At 43.3% G+C, this 19015-nt stretch overlaps 1 protein-coding gene across 9 annotated transcripts in view; it reads left to right on the forward strand.

Moving 5' to 3' along the window:
• Positions 1 to 18308, forward strand: part of LOC137413140 (uncharacterized) — a 41481-nt gene extending 23173 nt beyond the window's left edge. For 5 of the 9 annotated variants that reach the window (XM_078769878.1, XM_078769879.1, XM_078769880.1 and 2 more), the window contains 4 exons: positions 1467 to 1536; positions 5676 to 5782; positions 16135 to 16240; positions 17651 to 18308. In XM_078769878.1, coding sequence (XP_078626004.1) covers positions 1467 to 1536; positions 5676 to 5782; positions 16135 to 16240; positions 17651 to 17691 — 324 coding nt within the window. In that variant the 3' untranslated portion in view covers positions 17692 to 18308. Of the gene's footprint in view, positions 1 to 1466; positions 1537 to 2024; positions 3868 to 5449; positions 5517 to 5675; positions 5783 to 16134; positions 16241 to 17650 lie in introns of all 9 variants that reach the window. The other 4 variants (XR_013621811.1, XR_013621810.1, XR_013621812.1 and 1 more) reach the window with 4 other exon arrangements.
• The last annotated feature ends 707 nt before the right edge of the window (positions 18309 to 19015 follow it).

Consider the following 19015-nt stretch of genomic DNA (forward strand, 5'->3'; position numbering starts at 1 on the left):
AACAATAACACCGTGTAGTAAATGTGTGAACTTATTTGTGGACAATAGTGTCCTCACTGTCAGACAAAACGGTCACGGATGGTCACTTGAAACTTCAATGGTCACTTCATAGCACAGCTGTTGAACAGCCGTTTTGACTGTCAGTGATTAGCCAAGGGGTATGGGATGATTTTAATGAGCTGCACGTGATGTCTTGATATTGGCTTTAAAAAGGCCAGTGCAAAATGGGCATTTCAATCGACATGCCACGATTGTCAAGGGATCAACGGCAGCGTACCCTGGGCATGCTGCAAGGCGGACAGCTACCGTGAGGTGGCATGTCGCCTTGGCTGTTCACACCAGACTATATCGGCCCTGGTGGACAGACACCCTCCACAACTCTGCAGATGACAGACCTCGATCAGGGAGGCCAAGAGTCACCACCAAGGCAGGACAGGCTGATGCTGCTGGCACCATCTGTCGGTTGCGGCGATGGGCAGCCGTCATCACGGGGCCTCTGTATGGTCTTCTGGCAGTCAGACCATAGTCATGCAGTCGTCTTCGTGCAGTATCATTGGAGATCCATGGGTTTGCACACCCCGGAGTTTCTGCCGCAGTGCGGGATGCTGGACGGAATCGATCCCGCAGGTGACTATGGACCATCTGCCTGTCCTGCCTTGCAGTGGTGACTCTTGGCTTCCCTGATCGAGGTCTGTCATCTGCAGAGTTGTGGAGGGTGTCTCTGTCCACCAGGGCCGATATTGTCTGGTGTGAACAGCCAAGGCGACGTGCCACCTCACGGTAGCTGTCCGCCTTGCAGCATGCCCAGGGCACGCTGCCGTTGATCCCTTGACAATCGTGGCATGTTGATTGAAATGCCCATTTTGCACTGGCCTTTTTAAAGCCAATATCAAGACATCACGTGCAGCTCATTAAAATCATCCCATACCCCTTGGCTAATCACTGACAGTCAAAACGGCTGTTCAACAGCTGTGCTATGAAGTGACCATTGAAGGTTCAAGTGACCATCCGTGACCGTTTTGTCTGACAGTGAGGACATTATTGTCCACAAATAAGTTCACACATTTACTACACGCAGTGTTATTGTTGATATTTAAAGGTTTCAAAGGTGGTAAGTTTCTTTTGCGTTTCAGTATACATAGAGAGAAGTTGGGTGATGGCACGAGGGATAGATTCTCCAGGTTTTCCCAATTTTTGCTTATGTAATATGTGGATAGCCACTTGTTGGTTGTGTGAGTAGAACCATTTGACAAACTAATGAAAGGCCCACCTTGCCAGCTCTGTTAATATTTCATGGCTTTTGGCAAAGCTCTAGGTCAGCATTGTTTATCCAAAAAGCCTTGTTTAAAGAAAATGATGAACTTTAAAACGACAGCATTGGTGTTTGTTTGTGTATCATTATGGCCTGTTTTTGTACAATGGAGGCCCAGGCTGGATGTTTTTCCTCTGTTTCCTTGGTGATGCAGGTGGCCAAGAGTGCAAGCTGGGCCTGGCGATTGCCGATAAACCGTAAATGCCCCTCTGCTTCCTCCCATGGTACGTATCCTCAGGTACTCTCCATAAGCAGGTCAAAGTTCATCTTTGAGATTAGCTTCTGTTTGTTTTTGTGAAATGCAGTTCATTGACCCACCTACAAGTGTGGATGACATTTGTAGATTGGAGAAAGGGGAAAAATTTATATATATTTGTTTGATTGATTCATTGGCCGTTTGCTATTCCTGAACGGTTTGAATCTAAGATTTGCATTTCATATACTGTTTGTCCATCGTCTCTCGCAAGGTCCTCTAGGGGTGGGGTGGAGGGTGTGGCAAGGCATTTGATATATCTTGTACAAGTTGAAAATGGTGGAACTTTTGACCCACCCTGCTACATTTCTCTCGTACATCGCCCCTTTGTTTTCCCAACCCTCTCCTTTCTCATCCGCTTTCCTCCTTTTGCTATTTTCTCATTTGTCAAGTCTTCCCCCTTTAATATTATGGCCAATCTGCATGTATATTTAAATGCTCCCTTAATGCGTTGTGTAGGTCATGGCAGCAGAAACATGTGGGTTATAACTGGAATTAGGTTGGCTGCATCCTTGGCCGACTCCTCAGGACCACCCCAACACACACCACTGTGTGCTACGGAATGAGCTGTTTTTACGGCGGTCGGAGTGCAAATCCTGCCACCGACATCCTTGAGAAAGGACCAAGTACCCTGGTACTCATTTCACCAACATCAGAAGGATGACAGGCTGAATCAACCCCACCTGGTATGAATTCAACAGCTGAACGGGATTCGAACTCTGGACCTTAGGATCCCAAGCCCGCCGCCCTAACCATTAGGTGTGTGGTGTGTGTAGTTGCTGTGAGAGCGTCTCGCCAAAAGGTGGTGCTGTTGGTGTTTGTTCATTCGCCACCCCACAACTGCCTTTGGTCCCCACTCACCCTCCTCTCCCCAAAAACGAAGTTGTTTTTGTGGAACTACTTCCAGCTCTAGTTGCAATCTGTGGAAGCCGAAGTTCTGGCCACTGCTGAAAGTAATGGCAGCTGCTACCCGCAGCATTGGTCAACCGACATGGGCTTTAAAAGCTGTTGATTCCACCCTATCTCTCATCCGTCAGACAAGCAGACAGCACTCTCTTCCCTCTGCAGACATCGACAAAATTATGGGCTGGACCAACACTTGGAATATATATCGGTCCCATTCTTCCCTCCAAGGTTTCAAGATGGCTGCTCACAATTATCCCCACCAATATTCGTGAACACCTTTATCCCCAAATGACCCCACTTCCAAGCACTCTCCTTTGCCAGGTTATTGGGATTTTCTTTCCCCCATCCTCTCCATTATCTGTTTTTGTTGGTTGGTTTGTTCCTTATCTGTTTTATCTCCACTGCCCCCCCCCCCCCTCTTATTTCTGTTTAGTTCAGCTTATGTGATGCTTCACTCAACATATTGTATCAGTGATTTGACCTTGGGATCCCAGAATTGAGTCGTGGAGAATGGGGAATGGGTAAACAGGTGAAACTGATACAATTCCTTGAACGATGCTGTGGTTTGAAGTTTATGTGGCAGCGGATGAGAGGACTAGTTTTGCATCTATCCTGAAGGACAGCCCTCCCCCTATTAGATTGCTCCTTCTATTCAGAAACAAGAATGCAAAGTTGTTTCGACTTCTGGATGAGGGATTGGTAGTGGGAAGTAATGTTACTGTTACTACTTACTTTTCTGCAGTATAAATGTTTCCTGCACTGGGCCTAATACACCTGTCTACCAGTACTAGCCCACCTTTTGCCTCTCATTCCAACTATTATTCCAAATGTTTTAAATCTTTATTTCTAATTTAGTTTTTATACCACACATGCTCTGCTTCTTAATTTTTTTTATTAACCATTCATAATATATCTCATGTTCTACTTAAGTGCTTTATATACAAGTGGGTGTAATTCGTGGAATAGCTGAACAAAGGATGCAGAGTTGGGGCGGAAGGAAGCAAGAGGACATGGGGTTGTTGAGACGTGTGGCACGACCTTGAAGTGGAAGAGCAGAACGATGGACACAACCGGATGCAAAATTGGGAGAAGAGTGCAACAGGCTTGTTGGTGAACAAAGCTTTAACGTAGAAAGATTGGGTTGGTTTATGATTGTGTGTGGTGTATAGAGGAAGGGGACATGGTGGTATCAAGACCTGCTGTGGTGAGACCCAATATAGTACATGATAATGGATTACAAGGGTATATTGATTCGATATTTATTTAATTTAACTTGTGATCCAGAAGCCATTCCTCTATGTATGCAAATACGGTTGATGCATGCAGGTGTGGTCTTGTATATGGGGCAGCCTGCTTAATTGCCCAAGGCCCTGCGCTGGAGGGCCCCTGACAGCCGGTGGGTGTGATATACTATATGACCGACTGAAGAATCCACCAATTACATCACGCAGTGTAGGGAATGAAAAATGTGACGATTTTCATGAATTGTATTTCAATTTTCCCCAAAAGCAGAAAATTTAAAGAACTAGTTCCAGATGTCTACCTTCCCTTCGCAAATGAGCTGTTCCACTCTCGTTCCTAAGTTGTGCTTTTTAATGACGCCCACAGATACGTGATCAATCTAGCTAGTGCTATTCCTCGGCCATTTAATTTAATTATTTCTTTTTCAAAAATTATGCACGTCATTGTATGGCCTACGTCAGCAAAGTTAACCAGAGGCAATAAAACAAAATTATCCATGAGGGGCAGAAAAACAGGGGGAGAAAAAAAAATGCCAAGAAATTACATGAAACTTTACAGAAAGGTACGAATTTCTTCAAAAGTAAAACCGAGAATGAAGCAGCAGCTAACACGTTCGGGCTAACAGGTAAAAAAGCATTTCTGCCTTACTAACCTCATATTTTTTTTCCTCGTTATAGCGAGAGTACCTCAAGTTGTTTTTCGGGCCCAATACAATGCATTCGAAATGATGTAAAATTAATCTAATCATTAAATTCCTATTATAATAATTTTCTTTTTATAGTAACAATAAGTAATAACTAAGTAATAACTAAGCCTGGTGTTGGCTTAGCGGTTAGGGTGCCGGCTTGGGATCCTAGGATCCTGGGTTCGAATCCCGGTCGATCGCTGAATTAACGCCAGGGGGGTTGACTCAGCCTGTCATCCTTCCGAGGTCGGCAAATTGAGTACCAGCTCACTGGTAATTCCCTGTGTGTCACAAAAGGCGAATAGCAGGGTTGGTGGCAGGAAGGGCATCCGGCCATAAAACATTGCTTCAAAAAGGAGACCAAGGTGCCCAAAAAAGGCCAACCCTTGCTCTGTGGGGGAAAATGGCCTCTAAAGGTGGTTATTTTTCTTTCTTTTAGTAATAACTAAGTTTTCTGTATTCTTTTGGTGAATATTGGAGAATAGAGTAAAGTCAAATTGCAAACTGCTGTGTGTGAGGCATGTTTTCTGTGGAGTTCTACTGGAGCTTTCTGTCGTGGAATATGATGCACCAAAATGATTGTTATCTCCTGAGTTGATTTGGCTAATTATCTACAAATAATCTGGAAGAATCCCCATATTTTAAATGCGCGCCACGTTAAGGTGTATGGAGCAGCTCAATAGGTCCTTCCACGGCATGGCATTCAAATTACAAAATAAATAACAAAATTAATAACATTGTAACAAAGCATATATTAATAATGATATTGACGACAATAATAATAGTAGCATCATTCGGCAATAAATATAATGAACTTGTAGTAATCCCCCAAATCTCCACACCCCCCCCCCCCATGCTCAAGTACATCTGGGGCTATTGCTCAAGCTCTACAGCAGGCAAGTATACTACAAGGCAGTGAAGACCAATGGAAATTTGGGCCAATGGATCAATGGGCCCACAATTTTCTGAAAATTGGGTGCTTTATTCTTTGTTGGGAATAATGGGGGGTGAGGGGTGGTAATGAGGGCCCCCATGCTTGACTTTTGCCCAGGGCCCCAGAATCAAAGACTGCCCCTGGATGCACGGTACCCTGCTACTGGAAACTGCAGGATTTGGAGGTACCACTTGTAATGAAATAATTGGTGCATGTCATCTTGGAAATTGTGACTGAAATGCAATTGGTATGTCATGAAGAGCCAAAGTCACTCAGCATGCAATTATTGCTTAAGGGATTCAAGTTCTTGAACAAGACCATGTACCTTTAAATGCTGCTGCAGGTGTATCGTGGTTCATCGGGACCACAAGACGTCCAAAGCCAAATTACCTTTGTGATCCTGTCCTCTGCGTGACCTCCATGAGAACACGTGTGCATGCTTCTCTGCAGGTAACCATTCATTTGCAATTGAAAGTATAACTGACCTTTTTGTCATTAGCCCGTCCATCACGCAGTGGAAACTTGGTTGGCAATTGCTGCTTTGTCTGCCCATGTCATATTGTCATAGTTAAGCTTTTGACACCAAACTATTATAACAATGTGGAGATTAATAATTGAGTAAAATGTCAAAGGGCAAAAAAAATCAACAAACTATGAGAATATTGTGAACACAAATGAATACATTTAGCTTTTTTTTTTCTTTTCTTTTTTTACACCGCTATCAAAGTTGTTTTTATCCCTGTTTGTATGTCTGTTTGTCTGTCTGTGTGAGCAGGATATCTGTAAAAGTTATGGATGGATTCTGACAAAACCTGGTGGACAGGTTGGGTGTGAGACGAGGATGAATCGATTAGATTTTGGTGTCTATATGGATCTGGATACTGGAATTTAAAAAAAGTGATTCTTTGCCATTGAGTGGTGGGGCAAAAAAGTATACAGAGCACAATATCTCAGTTATGGATGGATTTGGCCGAAGGTTGGTGGCTGAGTTGGGTGGGTCATAAGAACAAGCTGATTTTGGTGTTCCAGATGCAGGATCATACCATCTGTGGAACACAAAATCTAAACTGTTCAGCCCGGTGGAGGTAGTGCTTTCAGAAAGTATTCACACCCCTTGACCATTTTAACATTTTGGTGTTACAGCCAGAATTTAAAAATAATTTTTAACTTTTGGTCACCGATTTATACATCGCCCATAATGCCAGTGGATTTCTTTCTTTTTTTTCTTTATTTTTGAAATTTTTACAAAATAATTAAAAATGAAATACAGAAATGTCGTCTAAGTACCTCGTATTTAACCCCTTTGCTATAACACTCCAGATCGAGCTTAGATGTATCGAATTCCCTTTGATAATCCTTGAGATGTCTGCAAGTTTATTGGAGTCCACATGTGGCAAATTCAATTGATTGGACATGATTTAGAAAGAAACATATCTTTCTATATAAGGTTCCACAGTTGACTGTGCATGTCAGAAGAGAAACTCGACCAGGAACTGTCCGTAGAACTTTAAGATGGAATTGTGAGGAGGCATAGATCTGGTGAAGGGTATAAAATAATTTATAGTGTGATGTAAGTTCACAAGAGCACATAGTTCCAACATTAGGAAATGGAAATAATATGGAACTACCCAGACTCTTCCTCGAGCTGGCCGTCTGACCAAACTGAGCAACTCGACAAGGGCCTTGGTCAGGGAGGTGACCAAGAACCCAATGAATACTGACAGTTCCTTGGCTGAGATGGGAGAACCTGCCGGAAGGACAATAGTCTTTGCAGCACTTCACAAATCTAGGCTGTATGGGAGAGTGGCCAGACGGAAGCCATTTCTGAGAAAAAGGTACATGATGGCACGCCTGGAGTTTGCATAAAGGCACGTGAGACTCTAAGAGCATGAGACAAAATATGCTGTGGTCTGACGAGACAAAAATGAAACTCTTTGGCCTGAATGCAAAGCTCTACGTCTCTTTGGCTATTTGGCCTGAACTCTTTGGCTTGAATGCAAAGTGGAAACTGAATACAGCTCATCACTCATCTAACACCATCCTTACCATGAAGCATGGTGGCAGCAGCATCATGCTATGGGGAGGCTCTTCAGTGGCAGGTACTGCGAGACTTGTAAGGAGGATTGAGTGAACAATGAATGGAGCCAAATAAAGGTAAATCCTTGGAGAACCTGCTTCAGAGTGCAAAAGACCTTGGACTGCAGCAAATATTTACGTTCCAACAGGACAATGGCCACAAGCCAGTGGCGTACCTAAGGTATGGTAGGTATGGCACATGCCCTGGGCGCCACTTGAAGGGGGGTGCCACTGAGTAGTTTCTAATAGTCAGACAGGCCATCCTCAGATAGTGAAAAAAGAATTTTCTTCAGATGTATGATCTGTCTTTGATTATCATGGGTGAGAAGCACTCGGATGGCTAGATTGTTAAACCACTTATATAAATTATTAGGTAAAAATACAGTTCTGGGAGCTACATGACTACATACCTCAGTACCACTGCTCAGTGCCAACTGGCAGCAAGACCATTCTCCTGCGCAAACTAAGTTTGTGAAATTTAATGTTCTTATTAAAAGTGCCATTTCCTTATTTCAGAGCATTGTGTAAGAAGACCATGAAACGTTTCTTCACGAAGAAGAAGGAAAGTGGAGCTGAAGGATGGAAGAGACGAAAGTTGGAGACTGAGGAAGCCAAGAAGTCGAGCAAGTTCTTCATGCCCTTCTTTGAAAAGCCCGGAACAAGTTGTTCGACACATTCCATGGAGTCGCCCGCACCTGCTACAAGTTTGTTAGAATCCGAAGGTGGATCAAGTACAAATGCGTCGAGCCGAGGAGGAAGTCGTCAGATAAATCCGAGTATGACGAGATTAAAAGTGAGGCTGCCAGAGAGAACGTGGACATGACAGGAGGGGAAGACGGTGGTGGTGGTAATGGTGGTGGTGGTGGTGGTGGTGGTAATGGTGGTGGTAATGGTGGTGGTGGTTTTTATTGACGAGATTTTACCTGACGAGATTGGACCCGACGACACTGAACCTAGTGAATTGGATGGTGTCGAAGAGCCTCGAACTGTCATACCAGAAGTGATTGAACAGCATGACATTGGACTTCTGAAGTTCGACAAGGATACTGGAAAAGCAATCCTGCTTGACGCGTTGAGAACAGAAATAATAAAGCTGGGTTCGAAGTATTTCCAGAACAGAGAGGGGCCTTTCCTAGCAACAAATAACCGCTCAACACAAAACAAAACTTGGTTCAAGAGGTAATTGGGAAATGGTCATGGTGAGGAAGTGACTCACTCATGGCTGGTCTATGGTCTATTCCCCTTCTAAAAAGTCTGCATTTTGTATCTGTTGTCTTCTCTATTCCCGTTCCCGGTCAGACCATCAATCCTCATTGGAGCAGGAAAGTGGATTCAACCAGTGGAAAGCACTTTAAAGGATTAGTGTTCATGAAAATGCTAAGAATCATCGGGAGTGCTTTACACAGTGGAAAGAAATGGAAAGAAATTTAGCTGAAAACAGAGTTGTTATTGACGTGGAACTTCAGTCACATATTGAGAAGGAAAAGCAGAAGTGGCATGATATCTTGACGAGAATCCTTCACTGCATAAAATTCCTTGCGACTCAGAACCTGGCTTTGCGAGGACACGGAGTCACTTCAGCTGGACGATGACTCCAATGTGGGAAATTTCCTTGGCTTACTGAAACTACTGGCCATCTTTGACCCTGTCATGAAAGAACACCTCACTCGTGTGGAAAGTCATCCTGGATCCACGTCTTATCTTTCACCGGGTGTCGAGAACGAATTCATCCACATGCCATCCACTGTTCGCCAGAGTTTACTGAGAAGCATTCGTAAAGCCAAGTACGTACTATGGTCTCATGTTCGACTCGACTCCTGATCAGGCACACCATGAGCAGATGTCAGAAGTAGTGAGGTACGTGGAAGTTGGTTTTGAGAGGAAAACAGTCTGTTCGAGAGTCCTTCCTTGGTTTTATCCAGATAAGCCAGAAGGATGCTGAGAGCTTGGTTGAAGACATCTTGAAACAGCTAGAGAAGGACGAAATGGAGCTACAAGATTGTTGGTCACAGTGCTATGACAACGCTGCTGTGATGGCTGGACACAGAAGTGGTGTTCATCAAAGAATAAGTGAGAAAAACAACCTGGCAGTGTTTGTAAATTGTGACAATCAATCACTCACTCAACTTGGTGGGTGTACATGCAGCCAAGCAGGATACAATGATGGTCACGTTTTTTGGAACCATCGAAGCTCTCTCTCTACGTGTTCTCTCGTTCAACACAGCACTGGGAAAAACTCAAAAACGCCGTGCCTGTGGTTGTCGGAGTCCGAAACCAGGTGGAGTGCAAGGACCGAAGCAGTGAAGCCCATCAACAAGTACCTTGAGATACTTCATGCGGAGATACATCATGCGAGACATGATAGACAATGAAAACGAGACCAGTCAAACAAGAAGTGATGCAAGGCAGCTGTATAACAGCATGTTGAGTTACGATTTTCTGATTTTGCTAGGATTTTGGAACAAAGCACTCATTCGCATTGACCATATTCAAGAGGCTGCAGGATCGTAGCATGAACTTCCACGATGCTGCCCTGGATTTGAAAGCCCTCCGAGATCATTTTGATGATGAAAGAAGTGTTGGTCAGTGAGTCACTCGCAGAAGGACTCGGTCTCTGTCAAGAATGGAATATTGAAGTTGAAAGACGTCAGACAAAAGAAACGAATGGCTGATGAACTCGAGAGACGCTGGGTTAACAGCCAAGGAGGAAATGGAAAGAGTCATGAAGGGAACACTCGACCATCTTCACAGAGAAATGGATGAAAGGTTCGCTCGTTTGCACGACACTGACGCCAAGTTTGGGTTCCTTCTCGATGTCGAGGGACTGTTATGGCGCTGACAGTAACGACCTAAAGAAGAAGTGCAAAAGTTTGGGTGAATTGTACAGCTCTGATGTTGGACAACAGCTATATGAATAAATTTTGGATTGCAGAATGTTGCTATCAAGTCGGGCCAACATGAAAATATCAAGACCTGAAGAGCTTCTCGAATTAATTGTTCAGTATGGAGATGAGAGCGTCTTCCCCAATCTTCACATTGCTATTCAGATAATGCTAACCATCGCAGTTTCCATCGCCAGCTGTGAGATCATTCAGCAAGTTTAAAACTAATACTTTCGTAGTTGAGAGCCTCCATGGGTCAAGGCAGACTCTGTGATCTTGCTCTGCTGAGTGTAGAAAGAGAAGAAACTGAAAAACTGAGTACATCATAGACCAATTCGCATCAGTGAACAAGGAAGGTGCAGTTGTAATTTTCATGTAGTGCCATAATTTGTTAATTAAAAGATTAACGAGCTTGACTTGTATTTTTGAGCTGATTTTATGGTAAAGTTATCTAAAAGATGGGCGTCAGATGTTTGGACAGGGGTGCAATTTCAGTGCTTGCCATAGGTGCTATTTTCCGTAGATACGCCCCTGCCACAAGCATACAGCTAAAGTAACACTGGAATGGCTTCAGAACAAGAAATCGAAAGTCCTTGAGTGACCCAGCCAAAGCCCAGATTTTAATCCCATTGCGAATCTGTGGAAAGACTTGAAGATTACTGTTCATTGACACTCCCCATCCAACTTGACAAAGATTGAGCAAATCTACAAGGAAGAATGGGAGAAACTCCCCAAATCCAGACGTGCAAAGCTGATACGGACCCAAGAAGATTCGAAGCTGTAATTGCTGCCAATAGTGCTTCTATGAAGGATTCACTCAGGGCGTTGAATACTATGAATTAGATATTTTTGTAATTCATTTTTTCTTTTTTTAGTAAAGATTTCTAAAAATTTGTTTTCAGTTTGTTATTATGGTGTATTTTGTTTAGGTCAGTGACAATGTTTTTTTTTTGTTTTTTTATTCGATCCATTTTAAATTCAGGCTGTAACATAAAATATGAAAAAGTCATGGGGTGTGAATTATTTCTGAAAGCACTATAGGAGTGGAGGAGGCTTTATGGTGGTAAGTTGAGGCTTTGGGGTGTGGGGCAAGGTTTGTGTTTGGAGGATGGAGGAGGTTTATATATATATATATATATATATATATATATATATATATATATATATATATATATATATATATATATATATATATATATATATATCACTCCATAACTATTCTCATTTTACTTGAATTTCCTTCTGCTTCTACATCCTCGCCCCTACCCCCACCCCCACCCTCCTACTCTTTTCTCTAAATGGATTCTAAATTGAGTAAAAAACACTATTCCTTTAAAAGCATTCAAAACAATTTTAAATTTGCATACATATGAACCCTGAATGGACTTCCGGTTCCTCGGGCGAGTGAGGCGTGCTTCGAGCTCTCCACGGCATCGAAGTTTGAGTGTTTTCCCATTCTTGTCTTTGTCAAATTTCCACTGGTTATTTTGCTGTGTACGTGTTATTGTGTGTTTCTAGTTGGTGTTGGTTTGTGGTTCGTGCAAACTTGTGTGTAATTAATCGCCTTCTGGGTCGTACCTCGTGCGCGGCCTGGTGACTTGGGGCTTCCCTCCCCCCGTCGGTGTTTTGTCGTTTTGGGTTATTTCCTTCGCTGTATTGCTTGTTTCTTTTATTTTGTTTCCCCCCCCCCCCCCCCCTCACCTCACCTCCCTAGACAAAGAATTCTATATTGATTCTTTCTCTCCTCCCGGACACGTGCTTGTTCACTCTCCTCCTCGACCTCTCTCGGCTTGTGCCACGCCCACTATCTCGTTTTTCTTCCGCCTCTGCTCCTTCTTTCTCAAATCCACATTCTCGCTTGGAGACTTTTCCTGGATTGTTTTTCATGGTTCTGTTTGGATATTGTTGGAATATGTTTAAACCGCAGCCGTGATGCCGACGCCGCCCCCCCCCCCCCCACCCCAGAATTTCCATGTTTTAAACGTTTCCCAGTGTGTACCCTGGTTAGAATAGGTACACCGTATCATAAGAGACGACTAAGAGGGTTGGCGTCAGGAAGGGCATCCGGCCATAAAAACATTGCCTCAAAAAGAGAACCATGACTATTACAACTACATATGGGCAGGGTGCAGCCCGAAGTGGAGATCGGTTTCTGAGGTTTGGGACATGGAATGTAGGGACAATGACAGGGAGATCAGGAGAAGTGGTGGAAGTATTGGTCAGAAGAAGAGTGGACATATGTTGTGTGCAAGAGACGAGATGGAAGGGAAGTGGTGTGAGAATGGTGAAGGGTAGGCAGGGACAGAAATACAAGTTTGTGTGGCAAGGGTGCCTGGAGGGCGTGAATGGTGTTGGTGTCCTGTTTTCTGAGGAGTTTGTAGACAGTGTGGTGAGTGTGACTAGAGTGAGTGATAGGTTGATGATGGTGAAAATGATGATTGAAAAGCTCTTGGTGAACTTCATCTCGGGATATGCTCCGCAGGTTGGTCGAAGCGATGAAGAGAAGGACAAGTTCTGGTGTGCGATAGAGAAGCTGATGGAAAACGTGAAAGATGAGGAAGTTGTTGTGGTGGGAGGAGACCTGAATGGACATGTGGGAAGGAGTATGGCTGGTTTTGAGGGAGTTCATTGGGGTTACGGATATGGTGTGAGAAATGGAGAAGGTGAAAGGATTTTGGAGTTTGCTGATGGAGCTGATTTGTTGATTTGTAATACTCAGTTCCAGAAAGAGGATAATAAGCTTGTTACATACACGTCAGGTGGGTCGACGACAACCGTTGACTACCTGATGGTGCGTAAGCGAGATAGGGGGCACCTCCGGGACACAAAGTTGATCCGTTGTTGCTGTAGCTGTTTTGTAGCTGTTTCACAGCACCACTTGGTTGTCTGCGACATAAGGGTGAAAGGTGCGAGGAGAGCTCGGCGGGTGAAGTACCAACCGAGAATGAAGGTGTGGATGTTGAAAGAGGTGACATTAAGGGAGGCATAAAAAGAGAGTGAGTAGGGTAGAGGATGATGTGGTTGAGCTTGAAAGTGGTTGGATGTCAATGAAAGCTAGTCTGTTGGGAGCCGTTGGTGAGGTATGTGGATGGACAAAAGGACCACCGAGGCACTCGAACATGGTGGTGGGATGTTGAAGTTGGAAAGAGGATTGACGAGAAGAGGAAGAAGTTCAAGGAGTGGCAGAAGGCGAAGGGTATGGGAGCAGAAACAGCAGAGCATGAAAGTTATAAGGCAGCCAGGAAGGCTGCAAAGAAAGAGGTAGCAAAGGCGCAGGAGGCATGTAGGAAAATGTTCGGAGAACGCTTGGATTCGGAAGAGGGTCAGAAAGCAGTATTCAGGATTGCAAAGCACATAGCGAAAGAGAGGTGTGACGTGATGGGGGTGAGTTGCTTGAAGGATGAAGTGGGACAAATCATTGTCGACCCAGATGGAATTAAAGGAAGATGGAAAAGATATATGGAAATGCTGTTGAATACAGAGAATGAATGGGATGGCAACATAGAGAGTAACCCAGTTTTAGGACCGGCAGGGAAGATAACTGAGAATGAAGTTCAGGAAGCGATAAAAGCAATGAAGAGTGGAAAAGCGGGAGGGCCGACGGGAGTTGTGGGAGATATGTTGAAGGCAGCAGGAAGTTGGGGTGTGAAGAGAATGACAGAGATCTGTAATCTGGTGGTGAAAGAAGGCCGCATTCCAGTGACTTGGGAACTGAGTACCCTCGTCCCTCTATACAAGGGGAAAGGTGACCCTCTGGAGTGTGGCTCGTACCGAGCGATGGTTATTGGAGCATGGAATGAAGGTATTGGAAAGGGTGTTGGAGAGGAGGATAAGGAAGAAAGTGAGGATCGACGAAATGCAGTTTGGATTTATGCCAGGAAGAGGACCCACAGATGCGCTTTTCATTGTGAGGCAGTTGCAGGAGAAGTACATGGATAAGAGGAAGAAGTTGTTTTTTGGGTTTGTTGATCTGGAGAAAGCATTCGATAGGGTCCCATGCAAAGTATTGACATGGGCATTGAGGAAGTTAGGAGTGGAGGAATGGTTGATCAGAGTAGTGATGGCAATGTACAAAAGAGCGTGCACAGCTAAGGACGAAGGACGGGAACAGTGGTGAGTTTGAGGTGAAGGTGGGAGTGCATCAGGGGTCGGTACGAACTCCACTACTATTTGTAGCTGTGATGGAGGTGCTGGCTCAGAACGTAAAGGAGGGTTTACCGTGGGAGTTGTATGCAGATGATCTGGTGTTTATTGCGGAAAGTATGGATGGACTGAAGGAAAAGATGAACAAGTGGAAGGAATGTATGGAGACAAAAGGTCTGAAGGTGAATATCGGAAAGACGAAGGTGATGGCAAGTGGTACAGCATGTGGTGAGGTGGAAAGAACTGGGAAGTGGCCGTGTGCTGTGTGCAGGAAGGGTGTCGGAATGAACTCCATTCAATGTACAATGTGCGCTGAGTGGGTTCATCAAAAATGTAGTGGTCTGAGAGGGTCATTTACCAGTGTGGCAGCTACATTCAAATGTAAGGTGTGCACAGAGGGAGCTGCAGATGGAGGAAATGTTGAGTTGGATCTTGGAGACGGCGTGAAGCTGGAAGGTGTGAAAACATTTTGCTACCTCGGAGACATGCTGAATGGAGAAGGTGGATCAGACTCGGCAACGGTTGCTCGAGTGAGATGTGCATGGAAGAAGTTTCGGGAACTGAGTGGCGTGCTGATGAGGAGAGTCGCTGAAGGGAAAGGTGTATGCTGCATGTGTGAGAAGTGTTATGATTTATGGGAGCGAGACATGGGTAATGAACGTAGAGCAACAACAAAGGCTGGAAAGGGTGGAAATGCGAATGGTTCGATGGATGTGCGGAGTATCGTTGAGAGGAAGACAAATGATTAATTGCGAAAGATGATGGGAATATTGCCTGTGATTGATGCTGTGAAGAGGAACAGGTTGAGATGGTTTGGTCATGTGTTGAGGAAGGATGAAAGTGACTGGTTGAAAAGAGTGATGGAAGTTAATGTAGAAGGAAGTAGAGGACGGGGAAGACCGAGAAAGACTTGGCTAAAGATGGTGGAAGAAGAAATGTGGGCAAGGGGGTTAACAAGGAGAGATGCAGAAAATAGGGAAAAATGGAGAAGATTGTCATGGGGACCGTAAGGCTAACCCTTGCTGTAGCAGGGAAAATGGCCTTAAAATGCATGTTGTTGTTGTATACATATGAACCCCAAACCCCCCACACACAAAGATTACTACTTTGTGTGTTGGGGGTTGATTGGGTTGGGGTTGGGGCGAGGATGTAGAAGCAGAAGGAAATTCAAGTAAAAAGAGAATAGTTATGGAGTGATATGTATGTATGTATGTATGTATGTATGTATGTATGTATGTATATATTATATATATATAATATTTGAAGTGAAGAGGAAATTGGATAATGTTGAGATAGAAGCAAGATACCCGAGATGGATGCAAAATAGCAAGATACACTTTCTATCTGAGGAAAGGCCATGTCAGGCCCTTTAACAATATGAACCGAATCGCAGAAACAACAAACGAATTGACATGAAATATTGCATGAGATACAACAAACACTTGGATGAAGACAACATAAAACGCAACAAATCTGATTCGGAAAACTCATCTTTATTGAGATGGAAACGAAGCGTTTGCGTACAAAGTGTTAATTAAAAGCTTTACGTTTTCAGATGCTTTCTAGTTTAGTTGCTTTTATTTAAATGATAAAATTGTTGATCGGTTACCTTCATTCCAGCTGAGATGGATCCATATTAAAATCGGGCTTCATATAAAGGTCAAACCCTGAGTCTTTTCCTCATCCCTGGTGGACCCACAGGAATCTCTTCGAGTTTCTCGTCCTGGCTTTTTGTCTCGTTCGCTGTCCCGCCAAGCGAAGGTTGCTGAACATCGTGCCCAGCGCCTGGGGCTGAAGGGAAAAGATGGTAAGAGATAGAGTGGGAAATGAAGGAAGTGTTGTGTTCATTGGGAGAGGTGGTGGGTAATATATATATTTAATTAAATATCTGATTTTAGCCCCCCGGCTGTATCTAGTGGGTCTATAAAAGTTTGTTTCGACATATTTGTCTTCGTGACGAGACTTTATTCGGAATCACTTTTATTTGGCGTGCTTGCTTATTTTTCATTTAATTTTTTTTTTGTTTTTCTTCCTTGCAAAATCGAAGATTTTTTTTTTATTCAAGCATATTGGTCAGGCAACTTTGGTATTCTGTCTGTCTTTGTGTCAATAGCCTATAGATCACAATTCTAAACCGATCGTCATGAAACGTTCCCAAATTGTAGAGGTAGTCATAACTGATAAGCCTATAGATTGAGGTTGAAGGTCATCTTGAGGCCGCATTTGTAAAAGTCATTTTTCATCCGATTGACTTGAAAGTTAAACAGGATTTGCATATTGTCACAATTGGGAAACCAACTATTTTTAAGGTCAATGTCAAACATTTTCATCTGATTGACCTGAGCTTTTATCAAGATCGTCAGTTTTAATCTCGAAGAAATAGACAATTTGATGTGTCCATGGCAACCGTTTTTGGGGGTAGAGGTGGATTTTGCAAGTATCGTGCTCTGCATGACGTCTTGTTTATATATTCATTTGCACATTTCTGAAATATGGTGAACATTTTCATTCAGATGTGAAGTGGGAATTATTACCCATGCCAGAGGAGTGGGTATTGCATTTGAGTCAGTTTGTCTGTGTCCGCACAGAATAAATATGATCTTCTCTGGAACCGTTGGTCCGATTGACGGGAAATTTTCAACATGGGTGCGCCGCCTCCTGTAAAATTTTTAAATAATTATGACGTCATATGTCACGTGGTACGGGCGCCATCTTGGAAAAACCGAAAAGCTTTGCACCTCTATCTCCAAAAGCACTGCTTAGAAAAGAGACATGGCTCATTGTAAAGAACTCTCCATGGGGACTAACATATATTAATGTCATAGGTGCCTCCATTATGACGTCATAATTCGACAAGTAGAAAACATCCGATCAAGATGAAATTTATTGAGCGTTGTCTAGGGATAAATTGGTGGAGACAAAAAAGAATCTGTCACGTGGTTCGGCCGCCATATTTTTTTTTAAACAAAAGCCTTCTTAAAAACCGCTAAAACATCATGGCAAGGGTCTGCAATCTCCGATTTCTCGTTTCTGATTTAACAAATGCCTGGGTTGAGACTAATGCAATAATTTTCAAGGTTTACAGATCAAGTGCTTTCACTTATTCATGATATCGGACCTTTTTAAAAAAACTCCAAACACACCTTGTATCGATTGGTCTCATTGCTGTCTTCAGTTTAGTTTGCTTACATTACATGAATATGTATTTGTGCAACAGGACTTTTAGGAAGAGGAAGAGGAGGGTACACCAGGACCTAATGGAACATTTTGAGAAAGTGAAATTTCAATTACTTTCCAGATAATCTTCACAATGATGTGGTAGACCTCCCATGTGCAAGCATTCACTTTTGTCACTTTTTATTGAGCCCGTTCTTCAAATGTGGTGGGATCACCACTCACCACTTGTTTTTATTTTTGTTTGGTGCTTTGTACCCCCCACCCCTCCCTCTCATGTAGCCCCATTGCATATTTACCGGAATGTAAAATTCGGTGCAAGGTAGACCGTTTTTAGTAGTGACCAAATATTCTGAGATTTACCGAATAACAGTATTCTGTGAGATTTACCAAATACAATTTATTATTTAAGAAAAAAGGTGGGGGGGGGGGCAGAGGGGGGGCTTCCACATGATTATTTATTTTTTACTGAGCTTTCGTGACTTTTTTTTTATACCTCCTGTTTATTCTATGCAGATTGAACTATGGTGATGCTAAATAAAATTCCATGTTTCACTTAACTCTATTTGCAAGTTTATTTGTATTTTAATTTTTTTTTGCTGCGCTGTTTGTTAATGCATTAACCAGTCAGTATTTTTAATGTATAAAGTTGACTTTTTTTTCTTTCTTTCTTTTTTCCAATAAAATATTTTTTTACAAAATGTCGAGGTTGCAGCTATATTTTCTTTGTTCTTTGTCATCCATATATTAAAGTAGTGGCAGTTGTCTGTCTCGCACTACGTCATTATGTCGTAGGAAGACGAACTCCACCCACCACCATTTTGATTTTCATGCAGTTAAGGCTGAACACATCGTTGAACCTGTCGTATTCACAATCGCCATGACCTGCTTTTTTTTCTGTTCAGTGTGAAACAGATTGTTAAAATGATCATCAAATATCGAAAAGATAGGTGTCACGAGAGTATGTATAGGCCTTAGGATTCATGCCTTAGGCCTCACCTTCAGGGTACTTCAGACAAATTAGACCAGGTTTCTCAATATAGTAGTATCATTTTCGTAATGTTAATAATGAAGTAACTATAATTGTGTGACTGCAAAGTTGCTGGATTAAAGCGGCGTATTCATGACTCGAGGAGCAGCGTATTGATGACTGCTAACAAGCCGTAACTAATTCACTGGGTTGGGGGGTTATTTGGGGTGTGTCGGAGAGGAGTAGAGTAGGAGACCCACTTGGGGCAGGGGAGGAGAGGGTTGGAGGTTTGGGGGAAGCAGAGGAGGGGGGGGGAGGGGCGGTGGGAGGAGGGTGTTGACACCTGCATGAAAAACTCTAATGTCGTGACATTGCACGACGTTAACTTTAAAATCAATTAGGCGCATGCTCTATCGACTTCATTGTACGGTTGAAGGA

This window comes from Myxine glutinosa, chromosome 1, assembly GCF_964187855.1.
Source record: "Myxine glutinosa chromosome 1, kmMyxGlut1.1, whole genome shotgun sequence".
NCBI classification, from domain to species: Eukaryota; Metazoa; Chordata; class Myxini; order Myxiniformes; family Myxinidae; genus Myxine; species Myxine glutinosa.